This window comes from Bremia lactucae, linkage group LG5, assembly GCF_004359215.1.
Source record: "Bremia lactucae strain SF5 linkage group LG5, whole genome shotgun sequence".
Lineage (NCBI taxonomy): Eukaryota > Oomycota > Peronosporomycetes > Peronosporales > Peronosporaceae > Bremia > Bremia lactucae.
This window is the reverse complement of record NC_090614.1, coordinates 2804612-2829466: the sequence shown is the minus strand read 5'-3', so window position 1 is coordinate 2829466 and position 24855 is coordinate 2804612. Positions and strand designations below refer to the sequence as shown.

At 46.5% G+C, this 24855-nt stretch overlaps 2 protein-coding genes across 2 annotated transcripts; both read right to left on the bottom strand.

Moving 5' to 3' along the window:
• Positions 1 to 9359: 9359 nt before the first annotated feature.
• Positions 9360 to 9836, bottom strand: CCR75_009408 (uncharacterized protein; the record flags this gene model as incomplete). The annotated part of the gene is made up of 1 exon (XM_067967448.1): positions 9360 to 9836. One exon carries the CDS (start codon positions 9834 to 9836, stop codon positions 9360 to 9362), a length of 477 nt encoding a protein of 158 aa, XP_067821244.1.
• Positions 9837 to 21587: 11751 nt separating this feature from the next.
• On the bottom strand, positions 21588 to 22527 carry CCR75_009409 (uncharacterized protein). Its single transcript, XM_067967449.1, has 2 exons — positions 22197 to 22527; positions 21588 to 22128 (listed from the first exon to the last, which is right to left on the bottom strand). The coding sequence occupies exons 1-2, from the start codon at positions 22349 to 22351 to the stop codon at positions 21687 to 21689; spliced, it is 597 nt and encodes a 198-aa protein (XP_067821245.1). The 5' UTR covers positions 22352 to 22527; the 3' UTR covers positions 21588 to 21686.
• Between the last annotated feature and the right edge of the window lie 2328 nt (positions 22528 to 24855).

Here is a 24855-nt window from a genome sequence, read left to right as displayed (position 1 = left end):
GACCGTCATATTACCGTTTTCAAGCCAGCTTTCAATGGAAAGACAATTATCTGTGAAAGCGTCGAGAAACCCACGACATTGACGCCTATAGCTCTCGCACTTGCCACTGGCCACGACATGCCATCAAGCGTGTCGAGAAGGTTGAAACCAGAGGCTCATCTGGTTATGGAAGCTTCTAGCTGTGAAACGTGCAATACTACACCGCGTCCGTGTATGTTTCTCCATGGATCAGGGAATCCCATTGACAGAGACACAGTGCAAGATTCGCCTCACTTGATTCCACAAAAACTTGGTGATATGCGGGACCATGCGCCATGCTGCTCGGTTGTCAAATATGCCGTCGTAGAAAGCTTGGAAGCCGGATGGATGAATGAAACGCTTCAACAAAAGTTCTGCAATCTTGCGCTTTCAATGAGTGATACTAGTGATTTGGACGCTGGAATTATTGATAATACGATTATAGTAACCCACTCCATGGGTGGTCTTGTCATGGCTACTGCCATTGCCAACAACAAGTGCTCAATTAGTGACACAACATCGTGGGTGTCTTCGAGTCCACCAATGATGGGCAGCATGGCGTCCGACTATCTCATTGACGTCTGCGATAAAGGAAAACATATTGACATCAAAGTCGATATACTGGACATGTTCGATCAATGTCCCGTGCCAAATTCGCGCCGTTCGACTATATACGAGGGCGAACAATATAGCGACGTAACCACCAATATTGCTTACGTAGCTGCCCAGAAAGTGTATCGCGAGAATGTTGCCGCGGCCATGTGCAGTGACAGTTACTATGGACTCATGTCCATCTTTCATGTCCCAAGCATTCTTGTGGCCAAGCTCATTAACCACAAGTCTAAGGAAAATGATGGACTTGTCGAGTATGAAAGTTGTCTAGGAGGCATTAGTGCGGACAAGTTTAAAGACCACTATCGCAATCAATTCTACAGACCCCGTTTAAACCATGCGGATACGGCATTTTTGACTGGTGATAGCTCGTATCGTAGCACGCAGAAGCCACGGAAGTGGTTTGAATGTTTAGACTATGAAGTGCCTAGAAAGAAAAACAACTTTTAAGCTGAGAGCTCAAGTGCTATGAAAGAAAAGCAAATTTTATCAATTTAATGGCACCTCTTGGAATACTACAAGTAGCGAAGGCTTCAAAGCAAACTCATCAAAATTTGTTTTTATTGCGGTGTGAAAATCCAGTTGGACAATTCATGTGGTGTGGCACACCTAGGTGCAATTTCCTCTGCATTAGTACATGTGACTGCATATCAATCAATAGTGTAAGCACGTCTCAGCCACCAAATATAGATTGGTGGGAGAAACTATATTAAAATATGTATAGTTAATTTCTTAAAAAAATGTGTAAGTAAACTTTAGGGCCCCTTTTTTAAAGCGTTCCGTGCGTACCTAAGGCTTTTGCTATAATCCATAAGCGTACGAGACCTTACAGAGGTGTTTACTCTTCGGCACAATTGTCACTTGGTAGAAATAACTTTAACGTTAAGTATAAGCCGGAAAAGCAAAATGCTTTGGCTGATGCGTTATCACGCCGCCCTGACTATGAGTTTTGTCATGTGACAACTCTGACGTCACCGATCACTGATCAAATCCGCTCGGAATATGCTCCGGATGACCACTGCGTGGCTTTGCTTTGTGGTCTTGGCAACAGGCTTGAAACTCGACACATAAAATGTCGGCTCGTTTGAAACCAAGCTTACATCGCTATTTTAACGATAAGAGCTTTTGTTTTATTCGACTGATGCCGCGGATTTTCAACGCATCGTCGTCCCTTACGATGAAGTAATCAAGTATCGAATCTTCTTTGTGGCACATGATATGGTCGGTACGGTCGAGAAAAGACCTACAGCTCCGTGAGCCAGAGTTACTGGTGGCCCAAGCTTTACAGATCGTTAGCACCTGCGTTCGCACATGCTAAACTTGCCGACGGGTTAAGCCCTCGGCTCATGCAACTGCGCCACTGGCCAGTTAGCCCGTACCCACAATCCAGGGAAGTCCAAGCACAAAACTCATCCAATATAGGATGGATTTTGTGCTTGGACTTCCCCATGTTCGGATGACAACATAGACATTGTGGTCTTCGTTGACCAATTAAGCTAAAGGCTCATTTCGCGGCTGTGCCATACATAATTGATGGTTAAGGTAGAGCAAAGCTGTTGATTGGCCGCGTTATTCGACAAATGGTTTGCCGGTAGTAATTGTCTAGGATGAAGACCTCCGCTTCTCAGGTAAAATTTTGAAAATTAATTTTCCGAGTGCTTGGCACTAGATTAGACATGTCCACAGCGGACGAATCACTGAGTCCCTTGAACTCGACTCATTAAGCTCTACGAGCTTGTACGACTCTCCGAGTTGTTAGGCTAGTTGGTTTTCATAGCAATCAGTGAGTATACAAGTCGACAAGGCTTCCTCTGACTTAAATGCAAATGCCACCAGCAGAGCGAGATAGCTCCGCTACCTGGTAGCACTTGTAGTCAATCTACGTCTGAGTCTTTATGAGACTTTCTCTTTGTGAGGATGGATTAGTCGATAGCATCTCAGATGCTCAACGTTCTGCTTTAAATGAACTAAAAGTCATATTTGGGCCTGTGCAAATAGATCATATCCTCATTCGGGCCCTAGAGGTGCTTGATGTGAGGCTAAGCGTTTATGCATTTCGAGGCCAATGTTGTTCGACAGCTCCATGACCACTTGCGCATCTACAGCGTCTCGGTACATTGATGTAGTCTAAGGCACGCCCTCTAGTCTTCAAGCTTTATAAGTATGAGAGCAAAGAGAAAGAAAATATCATCTTTAGTATGCTACAAAAAAAGCAACAGAGAGTCAGTTTGTCCATCGCCAAACTCGGTGGAAGAGCCAGCGAATGGGCTATCACACGCACTCGTCTCATATGTCGCATTTCCTACGTGGGATATGCTGCAACAGAAATGTGATCAAACTAATTGCGTGCGCTCCCGCTTCTAATCCTCCCGTCCGGATTAAAGACCTATCAGACAATGTTCAAGAGTTGCAAACTCTTGTCGCTGCTAAGCAGCTTAACGTTTTTCATGGAAGGTCTTAGAAGCATGTCACTACGCGTGCATTTGTTGGACGAGGTTGGATTCATAAAATACACGTGTAGTTAATACGTAACGCTTACTGATTTTAAATAGTTTGACATGAATAACTCTTCATTGGGTGTCGGACCGGACACTGGCTCTTTTAATAGCAAAGTTAAATTGAAGAAACTTTAAATATTAGAAAAAAATGTACCGGTCTCTGCAACGTGTAAAATCTCGACATCGAGACAACAGGGACAAAAGCCGTGTACTGCAAGACCCGAGAGTCTGCAACGTTACCGAGTGATATCAGCAGTAGCTGTGTACACAACGTTTCTGGCAATGAGTGACCAGAAACGTTGAGAGCTTCCTTCGCAACATACTCATTTAGGGCTAGACGAAAGATTTGTTGATAAGTTCGGTCAGAACCTAAAGGCTGGTGAGATATCTGATATTGTGATCGTTCAGCCAGATCCTGAGTTAAATTTATCATCGCTTCTGGATAAAAGCTGTTCTTGAGGACACAAAAGCGGCAATTGGTACCCGCAGCGGAACAACGACCCATAAAGAGCCGACAAATCCGGTTTTACCTTCGAATAAAATCCAAGACGTGGTGTGTCATTATCAACCGTCTGTTACCTCCTGATCAACGTTTACGTACCTGGTTTCCGTGAGCCAAATACTTTGTAACACGACAGTGGCCTTACCAAACGAATAGCATAACGTCATTCGCCATATCTTACACGGCCGAAACTATACGTGAGAGTCAGTCCCCCATTCGACACTGACAGTACGTGTCAAGAAGCCAAATGGTAAATGGCGCGTTGTGCATGCCTATAAAATGCTTAATGCTGCTTCTATGCCGGTCCAAACACAAATTTTTTCGGAAAGGATATTCGTCAAAACAATAGGATGGGGTGTATTGTACATATACTCCATACTATTGGACTCACTACTCCCAGTGAGTGCGGCCAATCTGGCAAGTTGCACAGTTGCATGTGTCGGGGTTTTAAACCGTTGTGCGAATATAGGTAGACCCATTAATACAGAATGGACCACTTGTAGCTATTGCTCACCAAGCCGTTTGTAAATTCTCGAAGACATTAACGCTCAATTATCACGCGCATCATAGAGAATCCGATAGTGCAATACATCAGCATGAGGGAAATTCGATGCGCGGATGATCCGCCGCACAAGCAATACCAGAAAAATTGTTATCGATTAAGCGTCGATGTAGCTTTATACTTATTTTGCACGACATCAAGGGCAAAAAATCTATTTGGATGCGTTGGAACACAGCTGCTTTCCAGTATACTGCTCACATGTGGCCTATGTGGTTATCCAAATCTGGCCGACCCTTGTCACCACAATTTTGGGCGCATTTGTTATTAAATTGTCTGTGCATAACCTCTCGGAGGCGAAACAGTTGTGTCAATAGACGGTTAAAGACGGGACACTGGAAAGCCGTTAAAGCATCAACAGAACATACCACTTGAGGAATAATTGCTGTAAGCGGAGTATCACTAGTTTGCATGAGCAGTTGATGATAGCCATTGACTAAGTCGAACGAACTGCATATCTCTCACGAAAGATTTGGAAGGCAACACGGGGATCGTGGTCTTTGTCGACCGATTGATTGATCAAAACAGGATATAGTTTAGCGGCTGTGCCAGATACTATGGATGGTGAAAGTACAGTTAAGCTGCTTGTTGATCGAGTTTTTCGATATGGCTTGCAATTGTCATCTGTCTCGAACAAAGACTCCGTTTCATAGGTGCATTTTGGAAGTAAAACTTCTGCTGCTTGACACCGAACTAGACATGCCCACGGCGGAACAGCTGCAGATCGATGGTCAGACTGAACGTTTTAATCGCGTCAATGAAGACTTTCTGTGCGGTGTGCATACAGAATCACCTAAGCTGAACACAATACTCCCGATTATTGAGTTTTGGTGAACAACGCTGATCATGCCCTTACCGGCTAAACTCAGCTCTATATAAATAGCCTAGCGTTTCGTTAAAGCTACCCTTACGTGATTGAAGGGCTAGCACTGGCCAGTCTTATCGCTTGCTCTTTTCAGGATTATATGTTCACCCATGATGCACCCAACAAGTGATATTTTGCTTGCAGCGGAAGCACACTTCTTGAGATTTGCGTACAACTTATGCTTCTCATGTATGAAAGAATCTCTCGAGCATGTGTACAATGTACTTCAAATTCGAACTATCTGTTCATGGCTCTGCTATGAGCGAAAATGTCACTTAAAACCTCGGTATGACATCACGCACCGATCTCAACAGACTGGCTACACATCTGTTGAATGTTGCAGGTGCAAGTACTAAGCCCCTGTAGCACATCTATCCACTCCATAGCGTTCTGCTTGGAGTGCTAATTGCCGTGAGCAGAATATCCTGTTTTCGCATGAGAACCTGATAGAATTCATCCAAATCATTGACGAAGAGATGGTATGGCAGTGCCATCTCATAGGTCACGGGTTCAATCCCCAGCAACGAAAAAAAGTATAACCTTATGGTCTAATGTTTGAAGTGCGTCAGCACTGTCCTGCCAGACACTAACGTCTCCGTCTTTATGGTGGCCCACAATAGTGAATTAAGCCTGCACCGTCCAGCAGTGCTCTACGGAAGCCGCTACCGATTCCAATGAATTGTCGGAAGTCAGTAAGTCTGGACTTCATGTTTGGCATGCCAAAAAGGGTTCACGCAACTCGTGAAAGCTCACTCATTACATTGATAACAGTGTAAGTGAGGTGCCCCGAAACTTCACGTACACAAAAGTACAAAGGAAGGTTCTGGTACTCTATGACATACCGTCAATGGTGCTCAAACGCCGATGCCACAAAATTTCGTTTTACTTATCAGCGTTTGAGCCGGTCCATTGCAGCGCTCAATTTATTGATAAATCCTGTAGCCTCCTGTTGCTGTATGCTATATGGGGGGGATTTTCACCCTCATATGACCCACTGCAAAGTGTTCGGCAAAAAAATTTCGATCGCTAATATCTGTTCACGAGAGAGTGGCCACTTCTTCATGACACAGTATTTCGAACTTGTCACAGATCGACTTCGTGCCGAATACCTTTCTCCTTAGGCGACTCGCACGATTCCAAATCTGGGAGCACATCCTTGAATTCGATCATCAAATTCTTATACGAAGAATTTATTCTAACGGCTTCCAGAATTGACACGTTAAAAGTCCAATTCGAGTCGTCACATCGTGGACTCTTTCGTCCTAAGATGAGCTGCTGAGAGCCCGTTCATTTTCAGAGTGTACTATTGCCGACCAAATGTTAGCCATGTAATTGTCATATGCTACAATTACGCAAATCTGCTTGACTTACCACTACTTAGACCACAGGCAACTTTTATGAAGTTAACTTCGGAGGCGCTACCGGATGAAGCATACAACCTCCTACACTTGATCCGGTATCAACCAAGTTGTTCAACGTCTCGGTTTCTTTCTGGGAATAAATTCTAATAATTATTTACTCAGATTCTTCGATATTAATTGCGCAATCTATATGGTACTAATTTTCTTATTTTTTGGAGGAGTGACCCCCCCCAACTGCTTCAAGCTGTAGTTGTGCAACCACAGCGAAATCATCTACGATCGACTCTCCAGTCGATCTCGGACTTTCTCACTGTCTCTTATACACAGGCGTTTCTAATTTTCTTGGATGTTGCATTCGAACCAGCATTTTTGTTTAGACCTACTCAACTTATTTGAATGGTCGCATTTGAACGCTGCATATGCTTAAGCACAGCCGTCGGCATCTAACTACACAGTGTTATGGGTTACCACACTGAGGTCTTGTGCGGTCGTGCTAACGATTGAACCACAAATAAGGCCATCGCACTCACTCCTAGGACATCAAACATTTGTAGACGCTCCGAGACGTTTATCAGATGATTATGTGATGAACGCGAGACAGGCATCACCACGGCTTGATGCTGCCAGTTAATGCATGACTCGTACTTTTTGAACTCTATTAATCCAAGGATTATATTAAATTGTCATCCAAATCCAGCGCGGTAAAATCATCATCGTGCTATATACCCTTTAACATGTATTCGATACCAACGACATATTTCTCTACAGATGCGCCTGTTACTAGGCGCACTGTCAATCTCGTTAGTGGAATATCGCGCTCAATAAATTGAGGCTGCCATCTTCTATTGATTTGCGTCAAACATAATTGTTCGGCGTCCCATGATCTACTAAAACTTTAGTGACAATTTTCTTGCCACTATAATCTTCAAGGTGATGAGTTCAACCTCTTTAACTGGGGCAGTTACACACAATGTTTGTGTGTGAGGAGTAACTTTCGTCAAAAGGCCTTCAAATTCTTTTGACGTTGCTGGATCAGTAAGGCGCTCCGCACCTGCTGACCCCGACCGTTTTTTTACGATCCGCCTCGCCGTTCCAAATTCGCAATACCGTCGGATCCGCGTCCTCCACTGCATCTAGCAGGAGGTCGATCCTTTCGCCCAGCGTTTCTAGGCACTGCCCATGAGGAACTACACTCATACTCGTGGCGGCCCGTCTTATGGCAACGACTACATTTCTGTAATCGTTTGTGAATACGAGAGCCTGATTTTCTCTCTCTACATTGGAGAAAGCCATGGGTTCTGGGCCGCCTTTTTCATGTGGTCTCGGTGGACGATAAGCTCCCCCTGTTTCGCTATCTGTGAAATGTCTCATGTTCGAGACGGAACAAGTGAGTCTCGACAGGATCGTCTAGATCTTTAATGACACTGTGAACTCTTTATAGGATGACTCACAATACAGCTTACAAGGCATCATGTATGTTGGGCATAAGTTTGTAGGTCACGCTTGCCCCCCTTTAAATCCAGGAGCTCGGCTCGTGCCCTAAATTCCACAAGTGGCGGCTCAGATTTTGCCTAAGCCGGGTCTTAAAGACCTTATACGACCCAAAAAAATGTGAGTCGTGAAGCTTGAGCCCCGAGGCCGACGATTTGGTACGTTTGGCTAAGTTGGACATGCCAAATTTCATTTTCGTCGCGTTATCACTGATAGAACGAGCTTCTATGCCGTCGTCAAAGTCGACGAACCTTCTCAAAAGAGAGTCGCCTTCGACTGCCTTAAACTTTGAGAATTCGATCTTTAAGCTTTCGAGTCGACGCGAAAGCTTCGGCTCAATAACAGCACGTGAATGCTGCTATCTCAAAACTTCTAACTGTTGAGCACCCTGTTTTTTAACACCTCTGCGTTTGCAGTGCCTCGCTGGTAAAGCGAGGTCAATTTTTGGGGGCCCTGTCGAGTCCTGTTTTATGAACTCGGCTACAGCCGCATGTTGATCGTCAATTTGTAACGTGTATAGCAGAGGGTTTACGGCTGGCCCGACTCGCGTTCTCACACTGATAACAGTGACGACCAGGTACCTCTATTTGTTCACGTACACTGACGTGCAGATAAAGGTTTTAAGCAGCTTAGGAGTATTAGCTACTGAAGGTCGATACTTAGGCTTTGATACGGACACAAAGTAAAACTTATTCAATATATTTAGTTCCTACGCAACCATCTTCTATCTCTGACTTTAGTTTATTAATTAAAACCACGTGTAGCGCCTCCTTGCGCACCATCTAATCGTGTCTTCTAACGATTGGCGAGGTTACTTTTAAACTTAAATCATCCGATGAACAGAAATATTGTCTTGTTGCCTCAATATATCAGATTTGGTAATATTGTAAATGTTGTTTTAAAATTATTGAATGATAATAATTTTGAACTCGTTATTTTCCTGTATATTGGTAATAATATTTATCAAATTTCATATATAAGGAAATTTTAGTTATGTAACGTTCACCTCGTTGCACATAATGTGAATTACCTCAATTAACGGCAGTGTATCCCGCTTTTAATCTCATGATTAATACATTTAATGGAACGGGGCACTACGACTTGTACTGCTTCAGTACAAGTCCACTTCGCACTGCTTCAGTTGCGAGTGGTGCCTTACGTTATTTCACGTACACTAGTACGTGCAGAGGAAGACTTCTCTTTAAGACAACAAGCTTAAAGAGGGTTAAATGAAAACTGTATTAATATAATTAAGTTTCTCTTCTTTCTATCTGTTAATGCTAACTTAATTATAAACTAATACTAAACATGCAATTGAAATCTTATCTTATCTTATCTGTCTCTCTCTTTTGTTTACATCTACAGTTGAGTTCAAGAAATCTGTATTATTTTGTTAATAAGATATTTACTTCTCTATGCCTATGTAAAAATGAGTCGTTATGACTCTAAATGGCTAAAGCGGAGGAAAACAAAACTTACATGCTAAGGAAGACCTTGATAGGCCTGATAAACTAATGGTACGAAACCAACGGTTTTCTCCCAAGCCTGTATTACCTCCATTCTCACGAATGATGACTGCACCGAGCTGATTGATTTGCATTGCGAAACAATGGCCACGCATATTTTTCTTAAACGCACCAACAATGTAAACATCTGGTCCAAGGACGACGTTAGGCAGAGGAAGTACCCGTCGCGCTATGGCCAAATAGCCCACCCCATCCCCGTCGAAAAGATTTTGACGAAGTTGGGGCAGATGAATGCTCCACCCAGACTTGGGGACGGCATAACGGCAGTATCGAACTATCTGTTCAACATGCTTGAAGCCGCTGGACACATCAATGCCGGAGAGATTGGCTTGGTCAACATACTCCCGCCAGATTTCTGGGAGATGGCGGCTGGCTTCATCGAGACCCAGCAACTGATATGCCATTTGGATAGCATGCGCAACGCAAGAGTTATCCTAATTGGCTGCCATGGCGAGCAGGGAGCGACAATCCTGGGCCACAAATGCTTGATACGTTGTCTTACGATCTGGATGTTGGGTCAGGAACCGATCCACGATGTCGAGGGAGGCTTGGTTGCCATCATCAATGAGCTGCTGGCGGGGGACCCAAGACGTCTCAGCAGTGTCTGACCAGCGAATATGGTACTCATACGAGTCGGCAGATCCCCGGCGGTCGTCGATAGCATCAAATTCGAAGACTTCGACGATGGCTGAGGATCGGCGCGCTCGCTTGGGAGGCCGGGCTGGAACAAGAGGTGCAGCGATTCTCGTCCGAAGCTGACAACGCTGAGTAGACGCATTAACGTCCGCTGGCATCGCGGGCGTTACCTACGGCGTCTGCAATCCCACGGCTGGAAGGGAGGGCTGCACAAGTGGAGTACTAGACGCAACTTCGTCCGTACCAGCGGTCGCGCTACCCTCACAAGCGGTCCCATGTCGAAGATTCGCAACCGCGACACCTTGATCGAGAGTCAGGCTTGGGCCGCCCGTCACCCTTACGGGCCCTGGCGACGACCCTCTAGTCTTGACCGACACTGATTAAGTCATTTTTGGCAATTCTGTCGGTCCCGGGGATCGAACCGGCGACCTTCTGATTAAAATTTGAGTAGTATACTACTGAACCACCGGAGTGGTACCTTGAACTGAGATAAACTTTATATATAAAGCAAACTGAAAAGTGAGAGTTTCTATCGATTAAACCAAACTTCAATGTTTATTAAATTCTAATGGCGCGCATGGATCCTTCATGTTTGATAACCCGCCAGAGGCATCATAGGCAGATAAGGAGGACCTCTGAAACTTAATATAACCCACCGCACCGAAATACCGTGAAAAGTTGAAAGTATGGTTACAGCATCTCACCGGAAGCGTGGAGTGATGCCGTAAAGAAGCCGGATCAATTGAGTCCACCACATCGAGAGCTGGCTTGAAGTCGAAATTATGGCGGGTAGGTTACAAGGAGCGCACTGAGAACAATGCTGGGTTGGCTTGCATAAAGGCACCCAAAGAGCGTGACCGTCTAAGCTGGCTCATCACAGTCCGTAGAGATGCTCGTTGCGTCTGTCCGTACAGCCGACGTAGACAAGCTAGTAAGTGGGCACTAAATGTAGTGTAGAGGACACGTAAAGCTGGCCCAAGAGGTATGGGCGCACGCTGGCGAAACAAGCCGTCATTGCGCACAGTCCACAACAGATGAAGGATAGCACAACGCGTGACCTGCCATAAGTCGCGGATAACAACTTCATGCTCCTGCCAAGCCAACGTAAGACATGGCGGTCGCCCATGGGCAATATCGAGCCACGATGGCATGGCAGTGAAAAAAATCGACCAGTCGCGAAATTGGATCGACCACAGGTTAGCCGGCAGGGCACACTCAAAAAAAAAGTGCCGCTCTGTATCCACTGCATGGCATCCACTCCGGACGCAATAGATGATGTTGGGATGCGCATCTCGAAGAAACGTGAAACGCGAACGCACCGGCAAAAGCCGAAAGGCAAGGCGAAACTGCAAGTCCGAATAGATTGGAAGGAGGAGCCACCGAAGTCGTTTGCACTGGTGTACGAACACCGTAATGTCAGTTGCAGTGATTCGCGCATCGTGTAACTAGACTGGGTGGGGCTTTGTGGGCAGCGCTGCCGTCCACACCAGCATGAGCAACTGAGAACGGGGTATATAGGGCACGACGTGAATGCGGTCACCCACTCGCACACCAACGTACGGTGTAGGAGGACACGTCCACGCCGCACCTGGAGGTGGTAGCGGCGTCTGACTACAGAGACCACGTAGCCGCTCATAAATTTGCGTGACTTCATGGTGCAACCGTCGAAGCCACTGAAATTGCTGGTTTGCGGGAATTGGCATGAGCCGGGGGTCGATATGGCCGCGAGCAAACGATTCAGAATCTGGCCACGCACCATCAGAATCCAGAAAGTCAGCAAGTCCCGAAAGTTGAAGTCGTCGCGGCATGTTGACGGTAACTTCGTTGAGGTTCAGCAACCATGCACAGACTGCGTCGCTGTGGCGTGGAGCTGTCGGATCGGGACGCCAGGAGGAATTGGAATTCAGGCTCGGCATGAAACCATATCGGTTGCTGTAGTACATACCCAAGACGAGCCGTATGGGAGAGGTCCTTCCACGTAACTATACACTTAATCAAATACCACAAACGCCAGACATATCGCCACCAGTGAGATAACACATTCCACCGAAGCAAAGCTCCGTGACGCATAGGGCTGATAGTGAGGAAGTCGAGAGTTTTCCAGGGACCCCACATGGGCAAGGACAGCGAAATAAGTCTAGTTCCCGGAGTGGTCCAGTTACGCTGGGCCGATGCTAACGCAGCGATAAATTGCAGGAACACGTTGAGTTTTTGGCGTTTGGTCGCCACTTCGATGCTAGGGATACCTAGACCCCCATTTAAGCGGGTCTGGTACAAAAACTCCTTAGGGATCAACTGAATGTGCTTAGCGTTCCGTTCGTAGCGACGCGCAAGCACAAAGCGATTAAGTGTGGACTGCCAATGCTGAACTACGTGCCGCGGTATTGGTACATGAACGGCAAAGTACCAAAGTCGGGAAAGCACCATTGTCATCGAAATAAGCAACCGGCCTTGAAGAGTTCGTGCTCTACGAAACCAGTGCAAAAAGCCTTCGTAGAAACGCCGGTCCATGAACTCGACAATGGCGGCGTCAGCTGGATCCTGACCGAAGAGAATGCCCAAGAACTTAACCGTCTCACCCCGTTGTAGCACCTTGACAACAGAAAACAAGGCGAGGTGCTACGTCGGTTCAGGGGCATAATCACGCTCTTGGCAAGGTTGAGCCTGGCTCCGGAGCCGTCACAGTATATTTGAACTAGCTCAAGCTGCGCTTGAATACCTGAGAGCGAGCTGGATAGCAACGTGGAATCGTCCGCAAAGAAGACACTGGTGACAGTGTGGTCGTTGGAAAGACATACACCATGCTCCTCATGCAGCCGGAGCAGGTTACCAAGGGGTTCCATCACCATGACAAATAACAGTGCCGATAGCGGATCGCCTTGTTTGACCCCTCGACTGGGGAAGAATGGAGGTTGAACGTGGCCATTGAGAAGGAGGTGAGCCTGGGGACCAGTGTAGAGAAGTCTCACCCAGTGGGTAAAGTCACCTCCGCAACCCATGCGATCGAGCACTTGAAACATGTAGCTCCACTCGACCCGATCATACGCTTTCTCAAAGTCGAGAAACATGGCGTAAGCGTCCTCATCGAGTTCGGTCACCATATCTTGTAGATCAGCGAGAAACCTCACGTGGTGATGTATAGTCCGACGCTTCACAAAGCCTTCTGTTCATCCTGAATAAGATGTGGAAGAAAAGTCTAAAGGCGATACGTCAGCACCTTGGACAACGCCTTGACATCTACACCAATCAGCGAGATTGGTCTGAAGTTGCCGGGGTCATTCCGCGGACCCTTTTTGTGTAACATGCACACAGCTGACTTGCGTTGAGAGGGAAGAAGCTCACCACGTGCCAGCTGGTGGTTGAACACAATGCGCAGGCATTCACCAAATGTATCTGGTGCAATTTGATAAAAACCAGCAGTGAGGCCATCCATGCCTGGGGCAGAATTAGCTCTCATGTGTTTAAGTGCTTCAGCAAAGTCAGCACCAGCAATGGGAGCATGATAATATCTTGGTCAGTACCTGAGAGACGTTTATCGATCGTAGACAGCAGCTGCTCTCGGCTAGCGCGGTCTGGGGGTGGTAGTGGTCCGGCAAGACTAGCAGCATCACCCATGATTGAGCCCCAATGGGCCCGGAATCTGGCTGAGATGTCCGCCGGGTTGCTAGCGATGGAGCCATCAGGAGTCCGCACCTCCTCAATGCTTATCCGTCGAAGGACGGATCAATCGGAGGAAGAAAAAACGAGAAAAAGTTTCGGAATTCTGAATGTGAAAGTCGAAAGCCGAGTCTTGCTTATAGCAACTGGATCGGTGCGCACAGTCCCGGTATGCCTCTAGTGCAGCATGAAACATTGATTGTGAAATGTCATTTCGCTTGGAGCGGTAAATGAAAGCTGCTTGGTCGAGCGTCGCTCGCGCCGCAACCAGCGCACCTTCCTGTTGCCGCCGTAAATGCCGCTGCAGAGCCAATAGCTGGCGCCGAATGGATTTCTTCCATTTTTCCCATACTTTGCCTGGATTGGATGCTTTGCGAAGGTTGTTAAGCGCCTGCTGTGCTTCACCGCGGATGGCATCGACCACATCAGGGTATTCTAGAAGATATTCAGGAAATCGCCAGTATCCGTATCCTTGGGGATGAGCTAAGGACTTCAATGTTACTGTGTGTCAAATGGTCACCAGCGCCCTGTGGATCGAAGTAAGTCGAATCCCCGTATAACGCGTTGCAAAAACCGTTGACAATAGAGCGTAGTCCAGCCGGTTCAGTCGTAGCTGTGGACCGGTGTACAGACGCTCCCGGGAGTGGTGAATGCGCCAGGCGTCAACGACTCCCAACTGACCTAGCCAGTCCATACACGCGCTTCGGCCAGGACGAGCAACTAATCGTGGCTGTGCCGAGTCAAGGCTAGGATTGAGAGGCGTGTTCAAGTCACCGAGGACGATGTGCGTCGCATTATCTTCAAAGCTGTTGACGGGGAGATGATTGAGTAAGACAGCTTTGTCGTGATCGTCCACTGGTGAGTACACGTTATGAACGTACAATGGGGCACTATTGACCAGTAGTCGAACGACGAGATAGCGACCAGGGACAGTCAGTTCACGAAGTTCCGCTGCCGTGTCGAAACCTGGAAAATCGGGTCGAATAAGAGTAAGGACGCCTCCAGACCGGTGCATCGTCCGCGATGTGCTGACGGCGCCTGGATCGCTGACAAATAATTTGTGCGTGAATCGAGCGTGAAGGTGAAACTGGAAGGTGGACAGATGGTGGCTATCACGGAGCTTGGTCTCCTGGACGCAGGAGAGGCTATTTTGGGAGAGCAAGTGCTCAATAAGCAGGTGTCCATTCTTCTTGATACCGTTCGTGTTGACGGTAAGCAAAGTGACGTTCTGCCACGAGACTGCAGTCTCATCCGTTCGTGAAGCCACCTTAGTGGCGTGTTGAAAGCGGCCCCGCCACTAGGACCGGCCGATTCTCTGATTTCTGAAGCTGGAGCACCTCCTCGTTCTCAGGGAAGAAGCGTCCGCAGTCACGAAGATATTCAAGGTCATCGAGCATTATACCTTGCCATTGGACTTGTTTCCAGATCGTGAAGCAGTGTATGCCGATGGGTGAGCGAAGAAGAGCCAGTAGCATGTTGGGGTGGAGCAGACGGCGGTTGTGCGCCTGTTTCCAGGGAACCGACCAACCTGTCAATCGTTGCAGCCAGTAGTCGTTCTCAAAGATCTGAGGCGCGGTGCACATCAACATCAGCTCAAAAAGAGATAGTCTCTAGTTGCGCGTACGAGAGTAACTTGATTTGGGTTCGCATACCACTCTTTAGTGCACTGGAGCACACCATCGCGTGTCTTGGGCACCTTGGTGCCGAAGAACTTTACCCATTTACGAGCAAACGTGGTGGAGTCGGTAGGAGTACCCGCACTCAAAATACGGTTAACCAGGTGGAGCTGTGCCAGTTCGATGACACTGGGGCTGAGCTCACGAATCTCTCGCAGAAGTGCAGTGTTGAACGCCAGCGGAGCTCTGACGGAGCTCGTATAAGTCAGCGAATCAGGATTATTGGACGTATGGAGCGACTTCTGGACGCCGCGCACCATGGCGTCCGCAGCAGCCAGCCGATCGGGAAGGAGCTGAAGAGTAGCCGTCTCTTCGGCAGCAATCATCTCGCTGATGATCTCCTGGATTGGAGTAGGCTCCTTGGTTTTAACCACCTTGGTGTGGTTTTTGGTAAGGAAGTGACTAGCTTCCTTTGATGCAGTCAGGTCGCGAGGCGATTGAACCTTTCGCGGTACGATCTGGTACCGTGGTATTTCCACTTCGTCGACCGTCGCTGGGCAGCAATAAAACTCGACTTCAACACTGCTTAGAATGTCAAAATAGTTGTTTGTTGTGACACCAGCGAGAGGCTTTGGACGAGACTTCATCAACATGTTGGCAAAGTCCTCATCCGCTCGAGAACGTTTGCCCTTGCGTTTGCCTCCGGTCACAAGAATTAATGCAGACTCAGTAGCCGGGACGGGTTGTGACGATGGAGGAAGCAGAAGGAGCTGAGAGGATTTCAAACTGCTTGGTGGTGACATTACCTGTGATCCTGCAGTGTCGAGGGATAATTCACTGGGCGTTAAATTCCCAGGGGAGGCTGCAGCAGGGACTATACCAGATATCGTGGATGCACCTGCACGAACAGATCGCTGAAGTGAAGTCTTTGACCCGTCAGTGCGTTCCACTGCAGCGAAGGAAGGCTGCGGTGCACTGGCACTCGGTATGGTAGGAATTGTCGAAGACCGTGGGACAGCAGTTGCCTTGAGGTCGAGAGCATGAATAGAACGTTGCCCGTACGCCAGTCTCTGCGTCGGAAATGGCGAATTTTTGCGTGTACCGTTTGTTATTAATTTTATAAGTAATATAATATTAATTAAAAATTTTTTTCGATATTTGCATTTTTAAAACCCTAAAATTTTTTGACCATCCGTGATTGAAATTACATTTGTTGGTATATATGCCAAAACATCACCTCGACCGGGTAGACCCGGCCATTGAACACAAGTTGATCGCAGGCGGATCCACGTACAACAAGCTCAGGTGGGCAATGGCTAGACCGGAAGTACATACGCCAGGTAGCGGTAGTAATGACCGCATCCAAATTCACATCACGAAACGTGCCATAAAGTGGCTGAGCTCCAAGCTCAAAGAAGCGTTTCAGCATGAGGTTTGCGTCAAAATCACTATCGACACTCGACACATCAATGAAGAAGCGTTCGGCGAGAATGTCAAACTCGCCGAAATGGTATTTGCCGCCAAGGATCTTGACTGCTTGGCCGGCTAGTTGTTGGCAAGCTTCTCGAGTCTTCACATTGACCAGGAGGTTTCCGCCAGGCGCCTTAGTTAGCTGACCGAGTTGATGTAGCTCAATTTGCTGGCTAACAGTAGGATTGCCATGATCCTTCAGCAACGAAGCAAGAATTTTGCTCGGCGCGGTACGCTGGAATGCCTGGCCAGTCTCAATGACCATCACAAAGCGCGCCCGAGGCAAAACATACGGGCGAGCGCGGTCAATAGAGGCGGCAAGCTGATTCCAGTCGCCACCGGACACATACAGGGCGTCGATGGCTTCAATATCCACAGCCTTGGGCCGAAACATCTCGACTCGTGGCGGGGTGGATGCTTCAACGGTGTCACGACGGATCACCGTTGAGCGCTGAAGCAAGGCACGAAGCGTCGGCGTGCGCAAGTGCTCGCGATCAGTCGACCGTGCGTCATCAGCAGTAGGGGGATGCGCAGCCCTAACATGGGTGGTTGGTATGTCTTGGCGAAAAAAGTGTCAGACAGCCCATCCTCTGCAGGATCCTGTAGAGCATCTGGCTCGTTCATAGACGGTGCACGCAGCTGCGCGACCATACCATCGCCGGACTCCGAAGACAACTCAACGAATCCGTGTTCGCAGGAACTAGTGGACTGTAGGCTCGAGGATCCTTCCAAGGATCCATCGACGTTCGCAAGTACCGGAGATAACAAATTTGGACCAGATGCAACCATAGCTTCCACTACTGACGTGGCAGACGTAAGGTCGTCGATACTGGAATCCATATGAGCAAATCGGAGCTGAGCGCAAAAGGGGGAAGGGTTCTTCTGTTTTGCTTGGGTTGCTTGTGCTTGACAAGGCAAAATGAGAAGTTACATCCACAGTTGATTAGTCTGCGATATAAAAAGATATAATTGCCTAGGATAAGATTTCTGAACATTACTAAATAAGTAATATCCTCCAAATATTATCTACCTTTTAGATAATATATTAGTTAACAACCTTTAAGTGTTAATACCATGTAACGATACACCCCGTTACATGCACAGCATGTGACTTGTAGCTTTGTAGAAAAGGGCTCGCAATGTGTACAATTCTAGCAAGCAGACGACTTTGGTCGTTTCGACCGGACTATGTGCTGTCATAACTGACACCACTCAAGCATCTCAATTGAGCAACGTTGTTGACGGCAATTGCAATTACTTAAATCCGACAGCTCAGTCAAAATACAATGAAGGATTTATCTCCGCCATTCCGTCAAAATGTCTGAGTTTGCCTATTATTTATTGGGATAATAATTGGTAAAGTTGCTCTAAGCTTCTCTAGGGTTGACCTTTACTAAAAAACAGCGAGTACCGTGAAAACAAGTAAGGATTCATTCAGACATGCTGAGCGCCTAAAGGTTTCATCGTTTGAGCCGACAAGCATTAACGACCCTCAAGAAGATTGCGGGCACGTTATCAGTAGGGCATTTATATTCGGTCGAATTGATCCAGTATTAGGGTCTGAATCAAAGGGGACATCTTCAGTGTGAAGCTGCAAGCCTTGTTGCGCATTCCCATCCGCTACTTGCGCAATCAATTAAGCCACAATTGACAGTCAAATTTGTGAAACAACTATTTCAATGTCTGGCGGCTGTTGTCTACTGCAAAAATTTACTCGAATCTGGCAACACTTTACTTTTTGAGAACGTTTAGATACAAATTGTTTTATTTTTTTGTTTCGTATTGGCAAGATGCGAAAAATTAAATGCAAATGCCCGTTCGTACGTTAAGGTCTTATTGGATTTAAATGCCCCGTCTTCGTTACGTTGCGGTTGATCGCCTTCAATTAATAACGAGACTTATAGATGCAAATGGTTCAGTTAGCCCAAGCCCTGCTCTGTAGTATTGTTTAAGTTGATCCGGAGAATGCAAAGGGTGATTAAATTACTTAAGGTATACTTAGGTATGCTACCTTGCATTGTTAACATTACTTTGGCAAAGTGATTTTACCCTACTAACTCTGCTCCTCTAAAAGGTCATTCATAAGCATTTTTAATTTCCAAAAATGAACAAGACTTTGGAATCAGCGTATCCACGCTACAGTATATTCCTAATGTCCATATGTCAAGTACGTGTGCCAATCGCAGCACAATTAGGAATCCCGATGCTTAGCCATGTGACAATCAAACAAACTACTGCTTGCTCGTCGACGTCTTGATAGTTTCAGAAAAAGTCATCAGCGGCAGAAAACGAAATTTAATCTGCAAGCCGGTAAAATCGCAATGAGAAAAATTGGTTGAGCATACGTATGCCATTCACAGAAATTCGCTAATCAATTCATTCTTGCTGGCATTTCATTACTTCTTAAAGAATACGATTAGAGCTAGCGCGCAGTCACAGGTGCTATCCATGTGACGTCCGTAATCAAAGAAATAGCCTGAATTGACTCGCAAAAATTATATGTGCATGATTAAATTGTAGCAAATAAGATGCCTTTTAAAAAAAATTATCGTTTAAAATCGGTACATCGAGATAACGAAAAGACATACGACTACAGCATTATGTTAAAGCCTTGTGTGCTAAGTCCTTAACTTGTAAAACTTAAGCTTTTTTTCATAACTTCTTTCACAGTAGTTTACTTCCCTGACAATTTGGTTCTTACTTCAAATCATACAACCTTGTTTAAGAAGCTAAAAGAATTATTGTCCGCAGCTTCTTTTTTATGTTCGCACTAAGCGGATCAGCATGAGATTAGGAAAGTATTTGAATCTTTGCACAGGCACTAGATGTCAGATTTATTTTTCAGCACTATGAAAACAATCGTATGTGCCACCTTTATAATGGTGTCGACACTTGCGTGTCCTGCTGTTGCCCTTGCTTCAAATCAGACACAGACGTTGCTGTCTGACCTGCCATCTTTCAAACTCCACGTCACGCTCCATGGAAATTCCTTCCAGCTTCATGGAAAATCCGAGTTTGACGTTTTTGCGAATTCAATTGTCTCAGACGACGGTCTCAGCGTGCTTTACGATGGCTATGCCACTTTCATCGAAGGTCACCGAGAAACCACGTACTCGCTAGTTAATGGGAGTTTCTACTTCACCACAAGCGACAGTTTGTTAAACACCGAAAGCACGCACTGCGGTATTTCTCGCGCTTTTCTGTTTGACGAAATCTTTCCTGCGTTAAATGGTGCGACCTTCATCTCCCGTGCGTCAATTCAAGGTGTACCTATTGAATGCAAGAGTGGCACGATCCTAGAAACGTCGTTTGGAGGGTTTCAATACGCCATCTGTACGTCAAGCGGGTCCGGCTTTACTGCATTCACGAGCGATATAACCATCACCGTAAACTTTCTCAATGACCCCGTTCGTATTCCCAAAATACGACTTCAGAGCAAAGCACCTTGCAATGTTGTACTTCGGGCCACGACTTTGACCCCCACTGCTCTCGCACTCTTACGAGGCGACCCCATTATTCCCGCACGTGATAGTCGACATCTCAAAGCCACGGCTTCTATGGTCCAACAATCGGCAAGAACGTGCTCGTGCAAGTCGACTCCTCGTCCGTGTATTTTCTTTCACGGTCTCGGCAACGAAATCGAAACACCAGGCATGCAAAACACGTCTCGTCATTTTGGCTGGGTCCATATTCAGCGTCATGCCCCGTGCTGCTCGACGATTAAGTATGCGTCACTAGACACAGTGAATTACGGCTGGACCAGTCCTTTACTTCAAGAAAAAGTATGCAATAGGGCGTTGGCCATGTCCGCTACGTCCGACTTCCCGTCCCGTCAAATTCACGACACAATTATTGTGACGCACTCAATGGGCGGACTAATGGTCGCGGGGGCTCTTGCCAATAAAGCGTGTCACCTGTCGCATACTTCGACATGGATCGCTCTCAGTGCGCCAATGACTGGCAGCATGTCATCCGACTACCTCATGGAATATTGCAATGGAGAAGTACGTGGTCTCATGTCCGAATGGATGTTTGATGGGAAATGCCCGATAAATGAGTCCGTCAAATCCGTCGCCTACCAGAATGAACAATTCTGCAGCAAGGAGCTTTTTGAAGCGTATGGTAAAGCCCAAAAAGCGTATCGAACGCACGTCTTTGCAGTGTTGTGTAGCAGCTCAAGCGTTGGAAATATTTCCAAGTATCAAGCCAAGTACATCATGGGAGGTCGCGCTATTCCACACAAATCGACCGAGAACGATGGCCTGGTTGAGTTTCAAAGTTGTGCTAGTGGGATTCCTTATTCCCAGTTTGGCAAAACTCCCGATAGTCGGTTCTACGAGTGCGAGCTGAACCACGCGGACACGGCATTTAAAACAGGCGACGGCATCTTTAAGTCGACAGTGAGGCCTTTAAAGTGGTTCGAATGCCTTTTGTAAATTGGCCGTAGAAAAGTTAAGTTAATATGAATAAAAACGCTTTAAACTGTGTCACACTGCACATAATCAAGATATATTTTTTTTACTTGTCGGTCAAGTAATAATGGGTTACATGACTAGTTCGATAACACGGCGGGCGCTAAATTTGCCTTTAACATCTTATTGTTGTTCAGGAGCTTAGTATCAGGCGTGATGCTCGTGTAGTATCTATAGCATAGTTTTATCTCTTTCTACACCTCCAATAAGACATATCCTGTATTTCTCATATCAAGTTTACTTGCTTAAGTACCTCGTCGGCTTCTTGAAGCTCCAGCTTTAACCATATACTAACAGCACCAAAGATATTTTCAAACGATTTTAAATTTGCACTAAAAAAATTCTGGCTGTGTGTCCTTTATATGTAAGTCAGTCACACTTGATTGTTTCTAATCAAAGCTGTTTAAAACAGTGGATCATCCTTCATAGGAGCACTGCCGCCCTTGAGGGAGTCAGGGGCTGAAAACAAATGATCCACTTGCGACAAATCAAAGCTCTCATAAGCCTCTCCATCCTTGTCGACGACTGGGAACACTCCTGTCGCGTCGTGGCGCTGTTCAGCGCCAAACACTGGCGGATTCATGACGCTCACGGCGTGCAGCTCATCAGACTCAACCTCAATTTCAATGGCTTCGGCTGCATTTAGAGCTACAAGCGAGCCCTCAGACACGTGCTGAGTCTGACTGGGGCCCTTGCCCACGTCCAGCAACCGAACGCTCCCGTTACCACGTGTCACCAATAACGCATAAACATGATTCCGGTACTCGAGACGCACTGGCGCACCCTTTTTCAGCACTTCGTGCTGCAAAGAGAAACCACACGCGTCGCTTCGCACAAGATAGCGCCTTTTATTTTGCAGATATCATAGTAATTGTCACTGATTCATCGCGACGCAATCAAATAAATATCTTACCGCGTCTCTAGTGCATCGTCGATGCTGGTGATCACGCGACCGCTCTGACGAACATCCTCTAGTGAGCGAAGGAGGAAGGACGAGGGTGCTGAGTTGTGCAGGGGGCGTGTTCGTGGCGCAGAGACCTTGGAGGCTATCCTAAACAGCCTTAACATATTTGGCGTTAATTTTTCCAGCGTCTCTACAAGAAATTCTGGTCAATACAAATGCACAGATTAACTTGTCATATTATTGGTTTATTGGTCTTATTCGATTAAAGGCCGGAGGTGTTTTATTTGTTGTACATAGCGTTTTTTACAATCTCATTAAGTTTTATGATCGAATTAAACTTCATTCATTGACTTGGAATGTTGTCGCCACCAGATATAGAACTGGCGGCCAAAAATAATATTGAAATTAGCTAGCGCAAGGTTATAGATCAAAATAATTAAATAAAATGCAGTTCCTTTTTTGATCTAAAAGCGTTAAGCGCCTTTCTAAGGCTTGCGCATTGATCTGTAAGAGATAGAAGCCTTTCTAAGGTATATCCTCTTGGGCACTAGTTGCCACTTGTATCTACGAACCCCTGAATCCCTTGAGCTAGGATTCCTAAGGCTTTAATAGCTTCTACGACTCCCTGAATTGTTAAACCCATTAGTTCAATAGAACTAAGTGACTCTCTGGTCTGAAAGTCGTCCTCTAACTTTAGGAATGAGGTAGCTTCGCTACACCTGGTTGCACTTGATAGTCAATCTACGCCTGAGTCCTTACTAGCGTAAACCCTCACGAAAATGGAAGAGATTCCAGAACTGTCAGAAGCGCAACGCGCCGCTTATGACAACCTCACAGCTTTATACTTGGCTTGAACACGTGGAATTCATTATCTCTCAGGGACCAGACGTCCTGCATGCGAGGATTAAAGCCTTCATGCGATACAAAGCCTTCATGCGATACAAAGCCTCCCTGATCGGTCAGGTACAGGACCAATTAGAGGCATCTATGCCAACCCAATACATCTCTGTACCTGACTCAGAGCCGAGGGCTCGCTCTCTAGCTGTAAATGTGAAGACATTTGAGGGAAAAGAGGGAGCAAATTTCCCTTTCTGGATTTAGCATATGGAAATGTCCATTGATTCCGCCTCGTTCTTAACAGAACGGCAAAAGGTGGCTATGGCCATTTCCAAGCTCGGAGGTAGAGCTATTGAGTGGGCACTATCGTGCAGTACGTCCATAAACGACGCTTTTCTCTCATGGATTCGCTGAAACAGCAGGTGATTAGCATGTTTGCAGTGCCTGATCAGGCTTTTCGCATGCGAGCACGGCTCCTAGCGACTCGACAGGATATACGAACCCAAGGAGACTGTCCAGGAGTTGAGAACTCTCATTGCATCTATGCATCTTGACCCGGTACAAGAAGCAATTGTCGTTACATTATTTATGTTTTTTTAATGAGGGCGTTCTCCGGACGGAATTATTCCGATCTCATCCTGCTACATTCGAAAAAGGAAGTTTCCTAGCGCTACGCGCTGAGTTTGACTTTGAGTCTGCTCGCGTTAACATGCATGTTTACCGAACAAGCTCTTCGAGCACATAGGATCCGTCTAATAGATTAAAATCCATGGATCTAAGCCTCGAAGAGGAAGAAGAAGAGGTTTTTCAAGTTGTGGAATAGCAGAAGACCAACCGCAGATATTTTATGTGCGGAAGCACGAAACATTTACGTCCGACCTGCCCCCTACGGAATTCGCGTAGACCTCGAAAGAGCTCCAACTCCGACATATACCAGAGATCTGGTACGATGCGGGAAAACGTCAATACCCAGTAGGTGCGATGCGCCCTTCTGGGGGAGATCTAGGCTCTGTTAAACCTAGAGTAAGCAGAACCTAGCCCCAATTAGCTCGGTGCGTAATGGCACGGGGCGAGGGTACAAAGCTTGCTAGTCGCTCAAGTGACTGTAAAGATTTTGATAAGCCGTGGTCAGTTTTAATCGACTCAGGAGCGTCTTGCAATATGCTCGACGCCTGTCCCTTGAAGGATGTAAGCAATAGATTGAGGCGCTTAAGCACATGAATTTAATACAATTACTATTCGCTTAGCGACTAGGACTCGTGTCACTGATCCCAAAGTCCCATTAACGCTGTCTCGTGTTCGAGATATGATCTCATCATTGGTATGGCCTGGCTACAACACCATGAGCCATGGATAGATTGGAGGTCTAAGACATTAAACGCCGCGCGCAATGTTCCTAGCAAAGTTTTGGAGACTCGTAAACCCACCTTTGCTAGGCAACAAAAGCGCTATTGGCGGATCATTAAATGAATCTGTCAGTGTATATGACATTGGAATGTCCAATTTTATAAAATCCAATGGTAAAGATAATAATTTTAAGCATGACTCAGTAGAAAGAAGTGGAACGGCACGTACTCCGTCGAGTGACACTCGTTTTTATAACGATTTGCTGAATTCTGAAAGCATTGTTGGCCAAGGCCGAATCATCAAGGGTGCAATATCCCTGAGATACGTGGAGTGGCGCGTCTAAGTCCACCGAGTATGATCGGCCGAAGTGGCACGATACTAAGTGTCAGTAGTGACAGTGTTGGCGGTTCGCCAGGACCTCAAGGGTGCAAAATCCCTGATACACGTGTATTGGCACGTCTAATTCCACCGAGTATGGTCGGGC

Excerpts from the sequence above, each read along its gene's own strand:
- CCR75_009409 (XM_067967449.1), bottom strand. The coding sequence starts at position 22,351 with ATGTTAAGGCTGTTTAGGATAGCCTCCAAGGTCTCTGCGCCACGAACA. Across the intron at positions 22,129-22,196 it reads GACGATGCACTAGAGACGCG|GCGCTATCTTGTGCGAAGCG; the intron begins GTAAGATATTTA and ends GCAAAATAAAAG.